This window comes from Equus przewalskii, chromosome 8 (assembly GCF_037783145.1).
Source record: "Equus przewalskii isolate Varuska chromosome 8, EquPr2, whole genome shotgun sequence".
Taxonomy (NCBI): Eukaryota; Metazoa; Chordata; class Mammalia; order Perissodactyla; family Equidae; genus Equus; species Equus przewalskii.
Genome location: NC_091838.1, coordinates 17,336,624 through 17,353,245, shown reverse-complemented (window position 1 = coordinate 17,353,245; position 16,622 = coordinate 17,336,624). Strand labels below are relative to the sequence as shown.

Sequence of the window (16,622 nt, the reverse complement as noted above, 5' to 3'; positions counted from 1 at the left end):
ATAGCAAGTGGGTACTTAAATTTTTTTTTCTGCTAAACTAATGGAAAGCAGTAATAGTTAAATTTTTCATGTCACCCAAGTATATGTAGAATTCGTATGTGAGAAAATGTGTTCTGAAAATATATTTTAGCCATATGGGATTTCTTATCAAGAAAGTTACATCCTGTGAGAACTGATAAGAAGGAATTGTTTTTTGGCTAGAAATGACTATTGTTTATGAGCTGTCAAGGGAAAATTTATGGGGAAAAACCCATAAAACAGATGGAATGTATGATAGTCATGCTTTTAATGTGTGTGAACTCAGCTTGTGAGGAGAAAAATTACTTGGGTGAAGAACCTACAGACCCACATGTGTCTATAATAGACTGTCCATTTCCTTCTTATTGATGCTTATGGAAACCAAGATGAAATGGGTGATGATGCGGTATCAGAAACGTGGAGATAAATTTTAAAACATTAAAAAAATCTGCTGCTGATTACTGGCTGCCCTAGTGCCTTTATTATTGAAATCTCAGAAATTTCACCCATATTTCAGGGAGCTTTTTTATGAAAGTGGTTAAAATGATGTCAATGTTAAAATCGTAAATTGCCGACAGAGGCTAAAGAACTGTGAATATAGCTGGTTATTATATGTCACCTCAAATTATTTGCAGTTTGGATTTCTTGGTATTTTAAGAGGACTGTCATTTTCTCCTTCTCTTTTGATCCAGGCTTGCCAAATAAATGAATTATAGATTTCTGCCCTTGGGCTCCGTTCTATCGTGAGCACTTTGTTGGTGTCTAACTAAACTTGGAATGATTTCTCTGATCTGGGAAGTGTATTGAAAGGAGAGTCTGATGTGGAGAACCGGTTGATTCCCTTGGGGATGTGGTGTCACGATGTTCGTGCTCTGATCAGACAAAATGAATGACAGGCTTCTCAGTGTGTTTACTTCAGGATGGGCCTGCGGTCTTCCCCTGTAGCTGAGCCAAATGAATAAGCCCCCAGTGCAAATCCAGCCTTCCTGGAGGACTCAGGAGCAGGAAGAAAAGGGGAGGCTTTATTCTCCACATTTGGGGGAGGTTTTTCATAGACTCTATCTTGATTTAAAGGGAAGAAATTCTGATTTATTATTCTTTTATTAATGAGATAATTGTATTTCTAGCTAGATTATTGCCAAATAATATAGCAGTAATAATCTATTTGGATATAAGAAAACGTGAAAGAAGAAATGTCCTATTTTGCTATCATTGTGGGTCTCTTCTCCTGGTGTGAGCTGATGAAAGAGTTTTCAGGTGTTGTATATACTTCATCAACCTTTCTTATTTACACATAATTTGGACAATCAATTCAGATTATGTTGAGTAGACTTTCTGTTGCACTCTGACACTAAATGAAATGTTTCCCAGTGCTCACTTATCCTCTTGATTAATGTTTTTGGTTTCTTTTTCCTTTGCAGAGATAAAGATTACCATTTAAGAACCTACAAATCTGTGGTCATGGCCAACAAACTCATAGACTGGTTAATTGCACAGGTAAATAGACGTTTCTGAGTTACATTCACTGCTGCTTTCAACTTAGAGGTGATTTAGTTAGGGTTTGTTTTGTTTTGTTTTTTTATCCCTGCCTGCAGATGATGCACAGTGAAATAACTTGACCAAGTTCATAGAGTTAATATGCAGCAGAGTTAGGATTTGAACCTAACTAATCTGACTTCAGAGTCTTTAAACTTAATTTTTATGCTGTATTGTCTTTCGAGAGAAAGATGTTCATGTATTAAAAATATTAGTTGAGATCCATCAAAAAAACTAAGTGTAATTTGAAAATCACTGAAGAATAGCTATATGCGTGTGCTAAAATTTTTGGCATGTTTGTTCACTAATTTGTTGTAAAGTGTCTGTTTATTAGTCTAAGCAAGTTATTCTAATCTCGCTCTGCCTTTTTCTCTGTTAGATAGTCGTTGTGCTTTGATAAGATGAGCTTTAATATTCACCTGCATACATTTCAAATGGGAAAGTACGAAATTTGTTGTTGCTATTGTTGCTCTGCTTCTCAGAATGTGGGAACTGGCAGCTGGTATTGAGAAAATGTTATTCGCAAATCAGGGCATCTAGCCATCATAATAGATATTCAAATATAAATGTATTTAAATGTTTTATCATATTAGGTCAACTAATAAATGATCACATGTTTTCCATTGATTAAAAAAAGGCTAAGAAAATTGATATCCACTTTGACAGAACTTACTGGTTTGGAGAAAGGAATATTACTGGTTGAAATGCTGTCATTATGTTTAGATATTTGGACAATTTTGAAAGCAGTTTCAGTTTTTTGTTATTAAAGAAAGTGGCCTACTTCCTTTGTTACAAGTGGATAATAACATCTGATACTCAGTCATAAAAATGTTTATTTTTGTTTCAAATATTAATGTTTAATTCACATTTGATGCATCTGTGCACGTAAATTTTGAGATTTTTATTTAATATTAATTTCTAGACTATCCCCGACCATGTATTTTTGTATTTTATTGCACTTATATTTATGCTATTTAGAATTTAAGATTTTAGATTAAACCAATTACCTTTAGATAAAACCCTGCTTCATACATCCAGTGGGTTTACTGGTGTCAGTGCCTTTTATAACACTGTGGTCAATGTGTGACATCAGAACTGGTTCTGTGCTCAGTATCAGAGTTGGAATTTCACATGGAAATTACAATATTATAGAATTCACATGAACTTGTGCTATATGTTGATTATGTGAGAAAACAGAAGAAAATTTTTTGGAGCAAAAGCTAGCGCTGAACAAATATTTAAAGTTTTGATTCAAGCAATCTGTTATTAACTCTTTTTCTTTTTGACGTTTTTACTTTCCATGTGTGAGCATTAGAAGAATAGAATAAGTTACTCAAAAACTGTGCCAAGTTGCAATTATTTCTTTCTTCCGGTTTTCTTAGTGGGCTTTTATGACAATGTCTGTAGAAATTGTGTGTAGTAGACGTTGCATGGACTGGGAGTCAGGTAACCTGGTGTCTGACGACAGCTCTGCTGATAAATGGTTATGCAAACTTGGACAAGTCATTTATTCCCTCTAGGTTTTATTTTCACAACTGTTTACTGCTTACTGGAACAGCTGGACATGTCATCTCTTCTCTATCACTTAAGCTTTGTGATTCTGATAGTGTAAAACTTATTCAAATGTAAGCATCAGATGTAATTAATTCTTTTTTAAAAAATTTTTTATTACTTTTTTTTGGTGAGGAAGATTGTTGCTGAGCTAGCATCTGTGCCCCTCTTCCTCTATTTTGTATGTGGGATGCCACCACAGCATGACTTGAGCTGTGTGCAGGTCCCAGATGTAGTTAACTCTTATTGCTTAGCTTCAGGTTAGGACAACGTGGGCTGCCTTTGAGAAGGAAGACAAGGTAATAATGGAATGCTAAGAGAGCGATAAGTTAAATTCTTAATCTAACGTGAACAAGAGATTTCTTAAAAAGTAAGGGTCTCTTTCCAACAACACTCTCAAATGATAATAAAACTTAATTTCTGGATTTGACCAGGACACTGAATTGATTTGGACATCTTAAGAGGACAGAATAAAGAACTGGCTCCAATATGGTAGTCTACGTATTGTTTGGAGTATATTCTAGGTCTGACAGTTTTTCTCTTATTCGGCAACTCATTGTGTGATATCGTCTTGGAAAATGTGATGATTGTTGTTTTCTTCTAGATACATTTCTTGCTCGCTGTTGTTGCTTCTAGTATAATGGTTTATAATGCAACAACTCCTTATATAATGACATTAACCCCTATGTGACAAGTGCATTAATGTACTTCTAAAACATCATTTAATTCATGTAACCTGTGATTTGTTTATAGATCAGTCATATTTTATAATTAAAAATGCCTTCCTTCTTCGCAACCAAAGCAGCTTCTGTTGTCTTTTAATGCTCATCAGTTCTGTGTGGCACAAGTAGGATTTTTAAAAGGCATATGGATACCAAAATATTTTAGATCATGCTTTTTACACCATTATGGTCAATTAAAAATATTAGTCTGGCCAGGATATCAATTGAATAATCAATCAGTGATTATAAAACAAGCTGTTATTGTAAGTTTAACATTTAAGTAAGTTCTTTGATGATTAAAATAAAACAAACCAACAAAACAGGAAGCAGGCATGGTTCCTGCCTTCAGGGGACCGTTAGTCAATTGGGCTGATTTGTACATATCCTCTACGATATCTCTCCAGCATCATCTCCCCAGGAAGCTTTGCCAGGTCCTCCAGACTGGGCTAAGGGTCTTCCGTTGTCCCAGTTCCCTGGGTTTATCTGTCTTAGTAAACAATTTATGATATTGAAACTGGCTTAGACCGCCTGTTTCTTAGAGTGGGGACCCTTTTAACCTTTGTACCAGCACCTACTATAATGCATGATTGGGATTATTGACTAAGTTGGATAATGGTACTTATTATATATCATATTTTAAGTGACCAAATCTTTCACTAGATTCAGTTTACTTGAGGGCAGGGAAGTGTTGTGAGCTTGAGGGTTTTAATGTATTACCTATAGCGCTTGGCACACTGTGTGGCAAAAAAAAAAAAATCTTTTGAATGAATGCATGAAAGTTACTGAACAGCTCGATTTTGATAAAAGCAAAGATGCATTGTCCGAAGATACAGATTATAAGTGCTTTGTCAGTTAACAGGAGGGGTAGTGAGGGTTGAAGTTGTCACAGCATGAGGTGGAACTTGTCTTGGTCCTTGGTAGATAAGCAGAATTTAAATGGGTTGGAGGGTAAAAGAAAGGCATTGAGGGTATGAGTGAAAGCGAGGATGAAAATAAGCCCAGGGAGTTCAGGCAAAAGGAGGCGGCCAACTTCACTCAAGCAAAAGGTGTGGGTATTTGGAAAGTGAAGCTAGAGAGGTAGAATGAAGCGAGGATATGGAAGGCCTTGAAAGCCCAACATAAAATTTTGGTATGTTATGACTATAAAAAGAGAGAGTTTGTTTAAAGTTTTGGAGCATGAAATTCTTGTGTAAGAAAGTTTAATTCCATAGCAGCTTATGTTGGAGAAAGTCCAGAAAAAAATTATGATAATTTTAGAAGTAAGATGAAGAATGACTAGATTAGGGTGTTGACATAGAAGTGGAATAGAAGCCAGAGAGAAGGGAGGAGACATTTGGTAGAGTACCTAAGTGCTAGCAGATAGAACTAGGAAAAAATGAGATAATGTGTGAGTGCACTTCTTAAAGTGTAGAACACACAACTATAAGGTTATATACACACACATACTTATGTAAATATACACATACATACTCATATATATGAATCCATGTGTATATGAATAAAATAGGTGTTTCCTAGATAAAAACCATAACAAAAGGTTACGTTGGCTTTCTTTTTGGTTCAGTTATAGGATCTAAATATTTTTTCAGTAAGATAGTTAAGAGAAGCTTGCATTTGCTGGCTTAGCCAAACAATTTACTCTTAGGGTCTTATGAATCACCCTAGATTAGTAGGTCTCTTTAGGGGTCCCTAAAGAGCAAGACCATTTGGCAGAAGGGAAGTGATAACAGAGATCATGAATAATGATTTTTATTTAACTTTATTTAATGTTTTCAATATATACAATATTTCCTTGATAACAAAATTGGGATACAAGATCAAAGAAATAAGAGAAAGGGATCCATTTATGGTAGTAAAGATTTTAGTTACTTATGTATTTTCATATTTAATAAAGTATGTTTTTCTCAAGAGATATTGTCTTTGTTTTTCATTTAATGTCAAAAGATGTTTTCCTAATCAAGTGAATGTTCTGTAACAATTGGATGCATCGTGGGCTTATGAAAGCAATGTGTGCTGTAATATATGAGTGGCTTTGCCCGTATGGTGCTGGGGATGTCAAATGTAGAAAAGGCGCAACAAGGCCTCCAGTTGCCTATTAACTTGTCTACTGCTTTTGTGTTTAACAGGGGGATTGCCGCACCAGAGAGGAGGCCATGATATTTGGTGTCGGACTCTGTGACAATGGATTTATGCACCATGGTACGGATTTTTATTCTGGAAGCTTATAGATGTATTTCACTATTTTGTTTTTGTAGGACACTGGGAGCATCTCAGTTTTCAGTGAAGTCGTTTAGAGATGAACCAGCAAGAACATCTGGGTCTTGCCATGTGTGTGTGTTGGGTTACTGCATCTGCATTCAGTTTCCCTGCTGGTGCCATTCCTACGTCTAATTGCTATTATCTTCCAGTTACCTTGACTTCTCTTCTATTTTTCTAGACTGTGCTGATTCCAGAAGAGCAAGCCTCGAGCTAGAAGTTTTTAAAAAATAACTCATATACTCTTTGAAACGATTTGAGATCAGACTCATGGTTTTTTTGAATGGCTGTATATATTGAAATGATTAAATGAGAACATATGTGGTTGAATATTTATTGTTCTTTTTAGAAAAATGCTTTCACAAGTACCTCAGAGAACAAAATTATAAATCTCTGGAAAATCTTTTTGGCTACTAAGTAAAAATTGATTTTCTTTCTTGTTTGATGACTTCATACTCCTTAGCTTCATAAAAGTAATAAGATTTGGTTTTCTCTCTCAATTCATACCACCATCTTAGAGATTCTGTAAACCCAAGCAATCTCTTTTCAGTTGTTAATATACATATGCTTAAACAGGTATTTGAAAGCACTGGTACCTATTTGTCAATTACTTTCAGAAGGTTCCTACTTTTTTGTGAAGAAGGGAGTACAGTAAAAGTTAGAGCGATTTTGATAATATCATTGATTATCGTAGATTCCTTTGGGAATTCCATTACATTCCACGGTCTCTAGAGCACTGTATAATTTGTGATAGAGAAATATCATTGCTTGAAGAGCAAACTATGGAATGGAAGAAATGACATCATGATAGGGATTTTAAACTATAATATCAAGCTGAAAACCTTCAGAAGTTTTAATTACTTGTCTCTTTAAAGCATCAACGTGCAGTAATGGTATGTAAATATTTGCTTTAAAATATTGAGTTACAACAACAGTTTTCCCTACAAAAGCCTCTGTCAGTAAAGCACAACCAGTTTGGCTCATGCCTGGCCTTATTGATGTCCTCTCTCGCTCCTTTTAGACGGACTGTTTGCTGGAGGAAAACAGCAATAGCCAAAACACCATGTGGGTTTTGGGAAACTGCATAGGTCCTGTGGGCAAGACCTCACTCGATCTCAAATATATCTTCATTTCTGTTGCCAGCTATGACTTGTATTACTTTTTAATTTGTGCTGGATAGTTTCATTTGCCAGCCAGTCCTCCATCCACAGATTGATACATCCATCCATCTAGTCAACAATCATTATTAGGAACTCTGTAAAAATAATGAAAGAAAATCATTATCATTTTTGGTTGCTTACTATATGCCAAGTTATTTACATTTATTACCTCATTTTAGTTTTGTGCAACATTATGAAGATTTTATTGCTCCCATTTTATAGATGAGGAAACTGAAGTTCAAAAAGTTTAGTAACTTTCCCAGTGTTACACCCAGAATCAGTCCCAGACCTGGAGTTTAGACTCAGGTCTGTCTCTTCATAAAGCCTAACTTTCTGCTGTGCCGTGGCACTACTGTCCCACCTTTAGCTCCCTGGCTTGATGAGTGAACTTGTCTGCACAAGTACGCTTCAAGGTACGAAGGATAGATAAATAGAAATAGAGATTTCTCTTTTTAAACAGTTTGACAGCTGCCAGGATCTCACTGAATACAAATTCTGTCTATGAGTATTCCGCTTTATTTTAAAAAAAGGCTAACAAAACACAAACCTTATGTCTTAGGGGATGCCAGGAATCTTAGGGACTTTGGGGGGAAATATCAACATTCAGATAAAAGGAAAAAAAAAAAGACCTTTGCAGAAATAAAGTTATTTGAGAATAATGTTTTTAAACATGAAAGAAGTAGGAATTGGTGGAAACTAAAATCACATTTCACCCAGAAGATGTATTTCTGGTTTGAAGTGTTGGAACAAAAGTGACCACCGTGGGAATTGCTCACACACATAAGGGCAGCACTTAACCCATTTGAATTTTCCCATAATTGTGCAGGATATTAAAAACATACTTAAAATGTTTAATAAAAATTCAAAACACTGTGGGTTTCTATGTTTTGTATTGAATACATTTTTTGATTCAATATACTCCTTTTATTTAAATTTTGACTTTAATTTGGAAAGTAACAGACTTGGTTAAGCACAAAAAAGTTAACGTTGAAAAAGTACTACTTATCTTAAAAATTCAAAATCCTTTAGGTAACAGTAATTTAAAAAAAATCACGTTGAAATTATAGAAAGAAGTAGAAAAATATCGTAGTGATATTTGTGAATGTAACTTGTTCCAGGAGTATAAAATTGAGGTCATGGACAGGTATTAATTTACTGTATGTCTATCAACATAGAAAATGTTTGATTTTTGGGCTAATCGAACCATTTGAATCTCTCTCTGTTTCTGTAGTCCTTGAAAAAAGTGAATTCAAAGATGAACCCCTCCTTTTCCGATTCTTTGCGGATGAGGAAATGGAAGGATCAAATATGAAACATCGACTTATGAAACATGATTTAAAAGTTGTGGAAAATGTTATAGCTAAATCATTACTGGTAAGTTTATTAATATGTTATATAAGTTTTCTTCTTGATTAGACATTAGCAGGAGATTGCATAAACTTGTTTAATGGTGATGCATGTTGTTTCATTCTGTTTGATCTGTAACTTTTTTCATAGTTGCTTTATTAATAAGTTGCATTGTTAATATTTTGCATTTCAGATTAAATCCACTGAAGGCAGCTATGGTTTTGGGTTAGAAGACAAAAATAAAGTTCCAATAATAAAGTTGGTAGAAAAGGGGTCTAATGCTGAGGTAATGTAAATTAGCACTTTTATTTAAATTTGTTGTCTGTGACATACAAATGTAAAAGTTCTACACAAGTTCCAATCAGCCTTTAAGTATCTTTATTGAAAGTAGTGTTTTCTGAATAGTTTTATTCTGAGGTCCTACCAATTACTCTTGGGATTTGTGACAGAGGAGTCTATGTCTGGGTACTCGAAGATAGTTGGGGAGAAGGATTGTAGAGATCTAAGCTATGAACTTCTTAACTTCCTGGGAGGCCAATTGCTCATTCCGTGTGCCTGGTACTTCCCTGTTCACCGATTCTAGCCCGGAACCCCGTGGGAACTGCATAGCGTGGGGCTGTATTATATACGTCCAACGGTTCTTCCATTAAATCAAGGGCCACGTCTTCTGTTTTCCTGTCACTTTTGACTGTCTTATTTAAATACAACTTCCATCAGTAAAGCACATGCTTTGACTTATTTTCTCATTGGGTTAATACTGATTGATGTTTTCTCACCTCACCAGCCTTTTAAACAGAGGAATCTCTTGATCATTCGTTCATTCATTGAGAAATACTTATTTAGTACCTACCATATGCTAGGCAGTGTTGGAGGCTCTGGGAATACAGTCATGAACAAAAGAGGCAAAATTTCCTGCCCTCATGGGACCTACTTTCCAGTGTTATATCCCAAAGTATATCAGATCTAAAATGCTTGTAAAATGCTTAATTCTCAAGCAAACCTCTCAATGTTTAAATCTTTAATAAAGAATGTGAGAATGAATGAAGCATGGCTTTTAACTTTGAATCTATTTAAAGTTAGTAGTAAACTGTCACCCAACCTCCTGTCTGCTGATGCCCAAGGTCTCAGTCTTTTACCAAAACACAAGCTCATGCAAGACAAAGCTTTATGTACAGTGCATTAATTTCAAACGAAAGAAATCTGTAACTCATACTCTGTTAGTGGGCCTGGCCAACAAATGACAATTTTTAATAATTTCCTGTGAGAAGGAAGCGTTTCTCCCAGACGTTTCCAGCGATGTTCTTAGAGCAGAGCTTTATCTGACTAGGCCACTGATAAAACACCCTCTCCCAAGTTTTCATCATTTCGCTTGTAACCAAAAGAACGTTTAGTTTATAGGCAGTAGGAATGGTTAAGAAGAGCAGCCTGGTTGGCCTGGAGAGATAATATCTTCCTTGCCGTCTTTGCAGCATCTTGCGATCTGCGCTTATTGGAGCTCTCTTACTTGGATTCCAGGTCATTCCTCTCTCCTGCCTTTGGAGACACTTATGCTATGGGAGGCTAACAGTGCATATTTGGTTGTCACTGATGTCTCTGTGAGGTTGAAACTCTCTTGAGTTAATTTGATCTAGATGGAAAATGCAGTCAAAAAATTAACCTGGGGTTTGACTCTAGTTAAAAGGGGGAAGTAAAAAAAAAGAACTATAAAATACAACAGAAAAAAGGGTCACAGGAGGAGTAAAATGTTAAGTCGTGGAGGGAGGGGGGAGAATTTTAGTAAAGATGGGTGATCAAATTTAAAACTGGGTCACAGAGAATGATAATTAGGTTGTCTCGCCCACAGTTCTGTTTTGTGAAGTTATATAAGAACATTGCAGATGTGTTGAAATGTCAAAATCTGTACAATCTAGTTCTTTTCAGATTCTAATTCTATGAAAAAAATAGATGCCTTATTAAAATATAATTTGAATTCTTTTTGCAATTTCTGTCTTAGATGGCTGGCATGGAAGTTGGGAAAAAGATCTTTACTATTAATGGTGACCTAGTTTTTATGAGACCTTTCAATGAAGTGGATTGCTTCCTGAAATCATGCTTAAACAGCAGAAAACCTCTAAGAGTTCTTGTGAGCACAAAGCCAAGGGAGTAAGTTGTGTGATTTATGTGGGATTTTAAAAAATTTATCCAGAGGTGAATAAAATAGAAATGTCAACCAAGTAAATGTCTAGAATTAAGCATATCATTGCTTAGAACGTTTAAACCCTATTGGTGTCACTAATACTGGTCTTTAGATGATGGAAAAACTACATTGCTCATGACGGTAAAGTGCTTGCTTCGAATCAGGTAGTTTTAGCAGAAATAATACTTTCTTTTTGCTACCCAAATTTTCCTGGGTTGAGTTTGACTATGAGTGAAGCAAACCAATAGAACACTTGATAATAAAGAACTACGTTCCTCCATGTTCAGCTCTGTTTCAGGGGCTGTGCGCTGATTAGATACCATTTATAATTAAATGCTCATAGGAGATGGAATCAAGACTGGGTGAAAGACACTTCCATGCTTGTGTGTACTTGGCAGTATTTCTGTTCTTTAAAAGAAATGTCTATCGATCTACCTATCATTAGGAAAAACACTTGTTTATTATAGGAAATTTAGAGAGGACAGATTTTTCAGTACTCTCTATATTTGATATCATCCATAAATAACAATGATCTTTTTGGAATTCAGTGTTAGTTTATTTTTCTAAGTATTGACACACATATACACAAAGATATATTTATAAAATGGGATCGTGCTTTATGATCTGCTTTTTTCTTTGACAAAAATAACAAGATGTTATGGATACACTTGGAAGACACTGGCTTTTCTTCTGGGAATCATTGATGGTCTAGCATTCCCTTATCGGGTTTCCATGATTTGTTTAACCAGTTAATTAATTGAGATAATGCATATAAAGTGCTTGGCATAGTGTCTTAATATAGTACGATTATGCCAAAATTATTGTTTGACATTTAGTTATTTATTATTTATCAATAGTGATAAGCAACTTTATTAATTTTAAGATAAATTAAGGTTACCACTTCAAAAACAAAAAGGTTTATTTTAACTGCTTATGAAAATATTCTAAGTATATATACTATAGTATTCTTCCCTGCCTTAATACGTATACTCATTAATAGCTGGGTGCACTATTGGTCTTAAGAGGTGAAGTGCAGTGTGATGGGCTGGATTCTGCACTAAGTCATCAAGATAGATGCTTTACATTCTACCAACAGCTTACCAAGGGGTCTGAAAGAGTGACTGTGACTCATTAAGGTGACTAATTTAGGAAGACTTTGGGTTAGAGAGGAGCAAATAACCATAGCAATGTCTTCTCTCTAAACCTAATTGTGATCGATTATGCCCTCTTTATCCAACCCTATCTAGGATAAGGCTGACCTAGTTGCCTACCTCTGGATGCTTTGAGGGCCTTTAAAAGAGAATAGGACAAGCCAGAAAGAAATGAGAGTAATATTCCAAAGCTCTTTACTTTGGTAAACATAAAGGCCCTCTCCTGAGGCCCCATGCCCCCTGATTTAACCTTGCCAATACTGGTTCACTGATCATAGACATTTCAACAGGAAGAGGACTTTGAAGTCATCAGCTTCAAAACTCAATAGATAGGGGCAAATCCTCAGTCCTGGAATTAGTTGCTAGATGAGCAGGGTTGGAACCTGGGTCTTCTGACTCCTCCCTTGGCATTCGTTGCAGTTGCACAGTATCTGGAACCCGATATTTCTGGTCCAAGTTCAAGCCTCTCTTCTACCACTTGCTTGCTAATTGTGTTGCTTCAACATCCTCATCCATAGAAAAACGAGGATGGTAAGAGTGCCTGTGTCACGGTTCTACTAAGAACGTTAAATAAATCTAGGTTCTTGAAGATCTTAGTGACATCTTCAGCACATAGTATGTACTCCAGTACATACATACATATGATGCGTATCTGTTCTCTCATTTCACTTTTCTCATTGCTCCTTTATTACATCAAGAGCATATTTTACATTGTATTTCAAAACTGTTTTCAGGATAGAGTACTCATCTTTTTCCTTTTTATTGTAAATTTGTTTTAAATCTATAACCTTTCCTTTATGTGCTGTTCTAATGTACGATTCCTATAAATCACTCTCTCATGTTTTCTTACAATGGTTGCTTATAATTATGTAGTATCTTGTTGGGGAGAAAAGGCAAAAATATGAGAGGTAAATACAACAGAATTTTTCTTTTGAATCTAGCTGTATTTTACACTTGATAACACCAAGGAATTTTTCAAAAGGCTTTGTAGCAGATACTTTAGTGCATTTATTTTCAATAAGAAATAGAGCATTCCTCTTGTATAAGTTTAATTCTTCCTTAATAGACAGTATCGTGGTCTCAGCAGGGAAACATGTTTTCCAAAAATCATGTTTTGAAGAGAGTCCCAATATTATGACCAAAATGTATCTCACGGTGTTTTGTACAAATTTTGTTCAGAAAAACATAGTGATCTTCTTGAAGGTCAGAGTATGGTCAGTCTTCAATAGCCATATGAGAAGGCTGGAAGACCATGCTCAGAAAGAGTTGAGGGGCCAGCCTGGTGGTGTAGTGGTTAAGTTTGCATGCTCTGCTTGGGCGGTCTGGGGTTCATGGGTTCAGATCCAGGGCACAGACCTACACGCCACTCATCAAGCCATGCTATGGCAGCGTCACACATACAAAATAGAGGAAGATTGACACAAATGTTAGCTCAGGGATAATCTTCCTCAAGCAAAAAGGGCAACAGATGTTAGCTCAGGGCCAATTTTCCTCACCAAAAACAAAAAAAGAAAGAAAGAAAGAAGAAAGAAAGAGTTGAGAGGCCACTGTGAATTCCTCATAATCCAAAAGCAACAATAATTCACCACAGTCTGAAAGCTCTTAATTTATTTCAGTTAAAGTGAACTCTCATTCATAAGATATGAAGCATGAGCTACCTCTATTTTTTGTTTCATACTCAGAAAATGTATTTATTCCCTTTTCTTTTCCTTAGTCTATCTTCCCATTTTCAAGTGTGTCTTTGACAGACACTAGTAACGAGATGCTATTTAAAAGAAGCAGATACAGCATTATACACCAAAAAGTATTTAATTAAGGATAAGGGATAAATTAGTTCTGAGATGTCTCTCCCACCAATATGCAGATCACTTCATAATGTATACCCTAATTTCTAATAACACTTTCAAGGTTCCCTGGAACAGGCAATTTGCATTTCCATCGCGGAACGCTTGCCTAGGTTATGTTTAGATGGCAGTGCCAGCCTCTTCCTTCAGCCCTAAACGCAGTATATGGCTCTCTCAAGTGTTCCAGGCAGCGTTGTTCAAGCTGCTCCAACAGCTATTTCATAAACTTGGAATAAGTGCTGCTGTACCTAACTTCAGACTCTGTCTAATGTGCCCTTGAAGTGCTGCCGACATTTATTTCATGATTAATTCATCATCTTTTGGAAAACACTTTTGTTTCTTGGGCATCAAGGGCTATCCATCAAAATTTATTGCCTCGTATTCATTTGTCTTTGCTCTCTACCGCAATTTATTATGCTTGTTTTTATTGTTATGTTGTTCCATCTTGTACTGCGTTCTCTGCTGTTTGTTGTTTCTGTCTGATGTCTGGCTTCCTTCTGTGGAGTGGCTCATTTATTAGTGCTAGATTGGACATCCCTCACCGCTTTGCCGTGACAGCTTACTCAACTTCTCCAGCCCTTCAGCTTTTCCGTGTGGATTCATTGAAAATATTTTTTCCTTATTCAAGTTTACCTTTTGATGTATAGTCTTTTAAAATTTCACTGAGTAAATACTTAATGTAATCATATTCTTAAATTGGGTGTAGTGTTGGACAGATGTGTTCTTTATAACTAGCTCTTTGTTGTTGTTCTTTGATGAAGTTTCCAACAGGTAGAAATGTATTAACTCTGTGTTTCTTTTATATCAATTTTAACAAAGAGATTTCACTGTGCACTGGTGTCTTTCTTGTAACAGTATAGGAAGGAGAGAAGCTTCCATTTGATTAAGTACCTACATAGTTCACAGCATGATGCTATGGGTGGTTTACCAAAGGTCTCCCTGTTAATCCCCACCGACACCCTGCTAAGCTTTAATATCATCATCTTTCTGGGGAAACTCAGGCTCGAAGAAGTTAAGGCGTTCTTCCAAGTGACCCACCTATCAACTGACTAAAAGGATTCGCTGCTGGGTTTGTCTGACCCCAGAACCTGCTCCTTATTCAGGATACACTTTGCAATGACTGTTCAACTGAGGGACTCTGCACTGCATGCCTGCTCTGTGCCTTGGGGAGAACACACACCGTGTTTGTCTCCTGCAAGGGTGTCTAGCCCAGTATGTTTCACATGGTGGCCTCTCAATACATATTTATTGAGAGAATGAATGAAAGTGTGGACAACTATTGTTTTAACCAATTGTGGCATTTTAAAGTCATCTTACCTTATTTTCCGGTTGATTTTAGGACAGTGAAAATCCCAGATTCAGCTGAGGGACTTGGATTCCAGATCCGAGGATACGGCCCATCGGTTGTGCATGCAGTAGGAAGAGGTGAGAAGTTCATCCTGCTTGGGAAACAGCTTGCCAGCATGTTTGGATAGTCCTTGCTGAACAAGAATATGTGTAAAATCTGCATCATTATGTTGTTGTGAATTTTCTCCATCATATTTTTGCCATATTAGCTCAATGGTACTACACTCCTAAAACAATTTTTTAAAAACTCTTAAAAATTGTAAAGGGGCCAGCCCAGTCACGCAGTGGTTAAGTTTGTGTGCTCTGCTTCCATTGCCCAGGGTTCACAGGTTCAGATCCCGGCGCAGACCTAGCACCGCTCATCAAGCCTCGCTGTGGTGGCATCCCACATAAAATAGAGGAAGATTGGCACAGATGCTAGCTCAGCAAAAATCTTCCTTAAGCAAAAGGAGGAAGATTGGCAACAGATGTTAGCTCAGAGCCAATCTTCCTCACACACACACACACAAAATTGTAAGGCACATTTATTATTGTTAAAAATTTATAAAAGAATGATGCTTCCCAATAGCACTTTTCTGCATGCTTTAGTTTAGACAAAGGATATATGAATTTAAGGTTGTCTATTTGTATTTTTCTCTGATGGTGAATAATTATATTTTTTTCAGTAATTCAAAGATGTGAGTTCTCAGGTTTAAGAATGCTCTGTGTGCTTTAGAGCCCGTTGCTATATGGTTACTTGAGGTATTCCTATAAACCGTGCATTTTGTAAATCATAAAATGCATTTTAAATTAAGTCATTTTAGTGACTAAAAACTTATGTTTATATTTCATCTTCTTTTTGTGTGATAGGCAAGTCAGCCGTTGATATCTTTTATTATCCTATGTATTTTAAATTTTGTACTAACACTAGTAATGATTTAAAGGAATAATGTTAGATTCCACATTGCTAAACATAGTAAATAACGAGCTGCTATAGCAAGAAGAGTCATTATAAGCATACGAGGCCACGAGTTTATCTTAACAAGGGACATACATGCTTTTCATTACTAAGAAATGAAAAATGCAGAGCACCTTACTGTGTTCACCTAAACATTAGACTGGAAAATTTAGAGATGGCGTTGCTATCAGAATCAAATTTATCAAGAACATACTAGTCAGACCTTTATTAGATTATAAAATTGCTTTCATTAGTATATGTATGATAAAAATGAATCATATTTCAAAAACTTGTCTTTTCACTCAGATTTTTAAAACATATAGATTAATAGACATTTAAAATCTTTCCAATAATTCAGTAATATTATAAAACTGAAGCAGGATACATTTCATACCGAAATGGGATATTTGATACATCAAATATCTTCTTTATTTTTACTAAACCAAAAAGGAGTAAGTTACATTATCAGTCCTATGAGATAACTGGAACCCTGAGTAAGTTGTATCTTTCTCTGTTACAGTATCATTTAAAGAGCAGGGTCTGTCTTCGGACTTAGTGATAAGAAAGGACCAAGTCT

General features: G+C 35.9%; 1 protein-coding gene across 1 annotated transcript in view; it reads left to right on the top strand.

Annotated features, from left to right (window-relative positions):
• PREX2 (phosphatidylinositol-3,4,5-trisphosphate dependent Rac exchange factor 2) overlaps positions 1 to 16,622 on the top strand; it is a 277,989-nt gene that overhangs the window by 128,718 nt on the left and 132,649 nt on the right. Inside the window, exons 14-19 of the mRNA XM_070630503.1 lie at positions 1,440 to 1,515; positions 5,954 to 6,026; positions 8,475 to 8,617; positions 8,784 to 8,876; positions 10,584 to 10,732; positions 15,101 to 15,186. Coding sequence (XP_070486604.1) covers positions 1,440 to 1,515; positions 5,954 to 6,026; positions 8,475 to 8,617; positions 8,784 to 8,876; positions 10,584 to 10,732; positions 15,101 to 15,186 — 620 coding nt within the window. The remainder of the gene's footprint in view (positions 1 to 1,439; positions 1,516 to 5,953; positions 6,027 to 8,474; positions 8,618 to 8,783; positions 8,877 to 10,583; positions 10,733 to 15,100; positions 15,187 to 16,622) is intronic.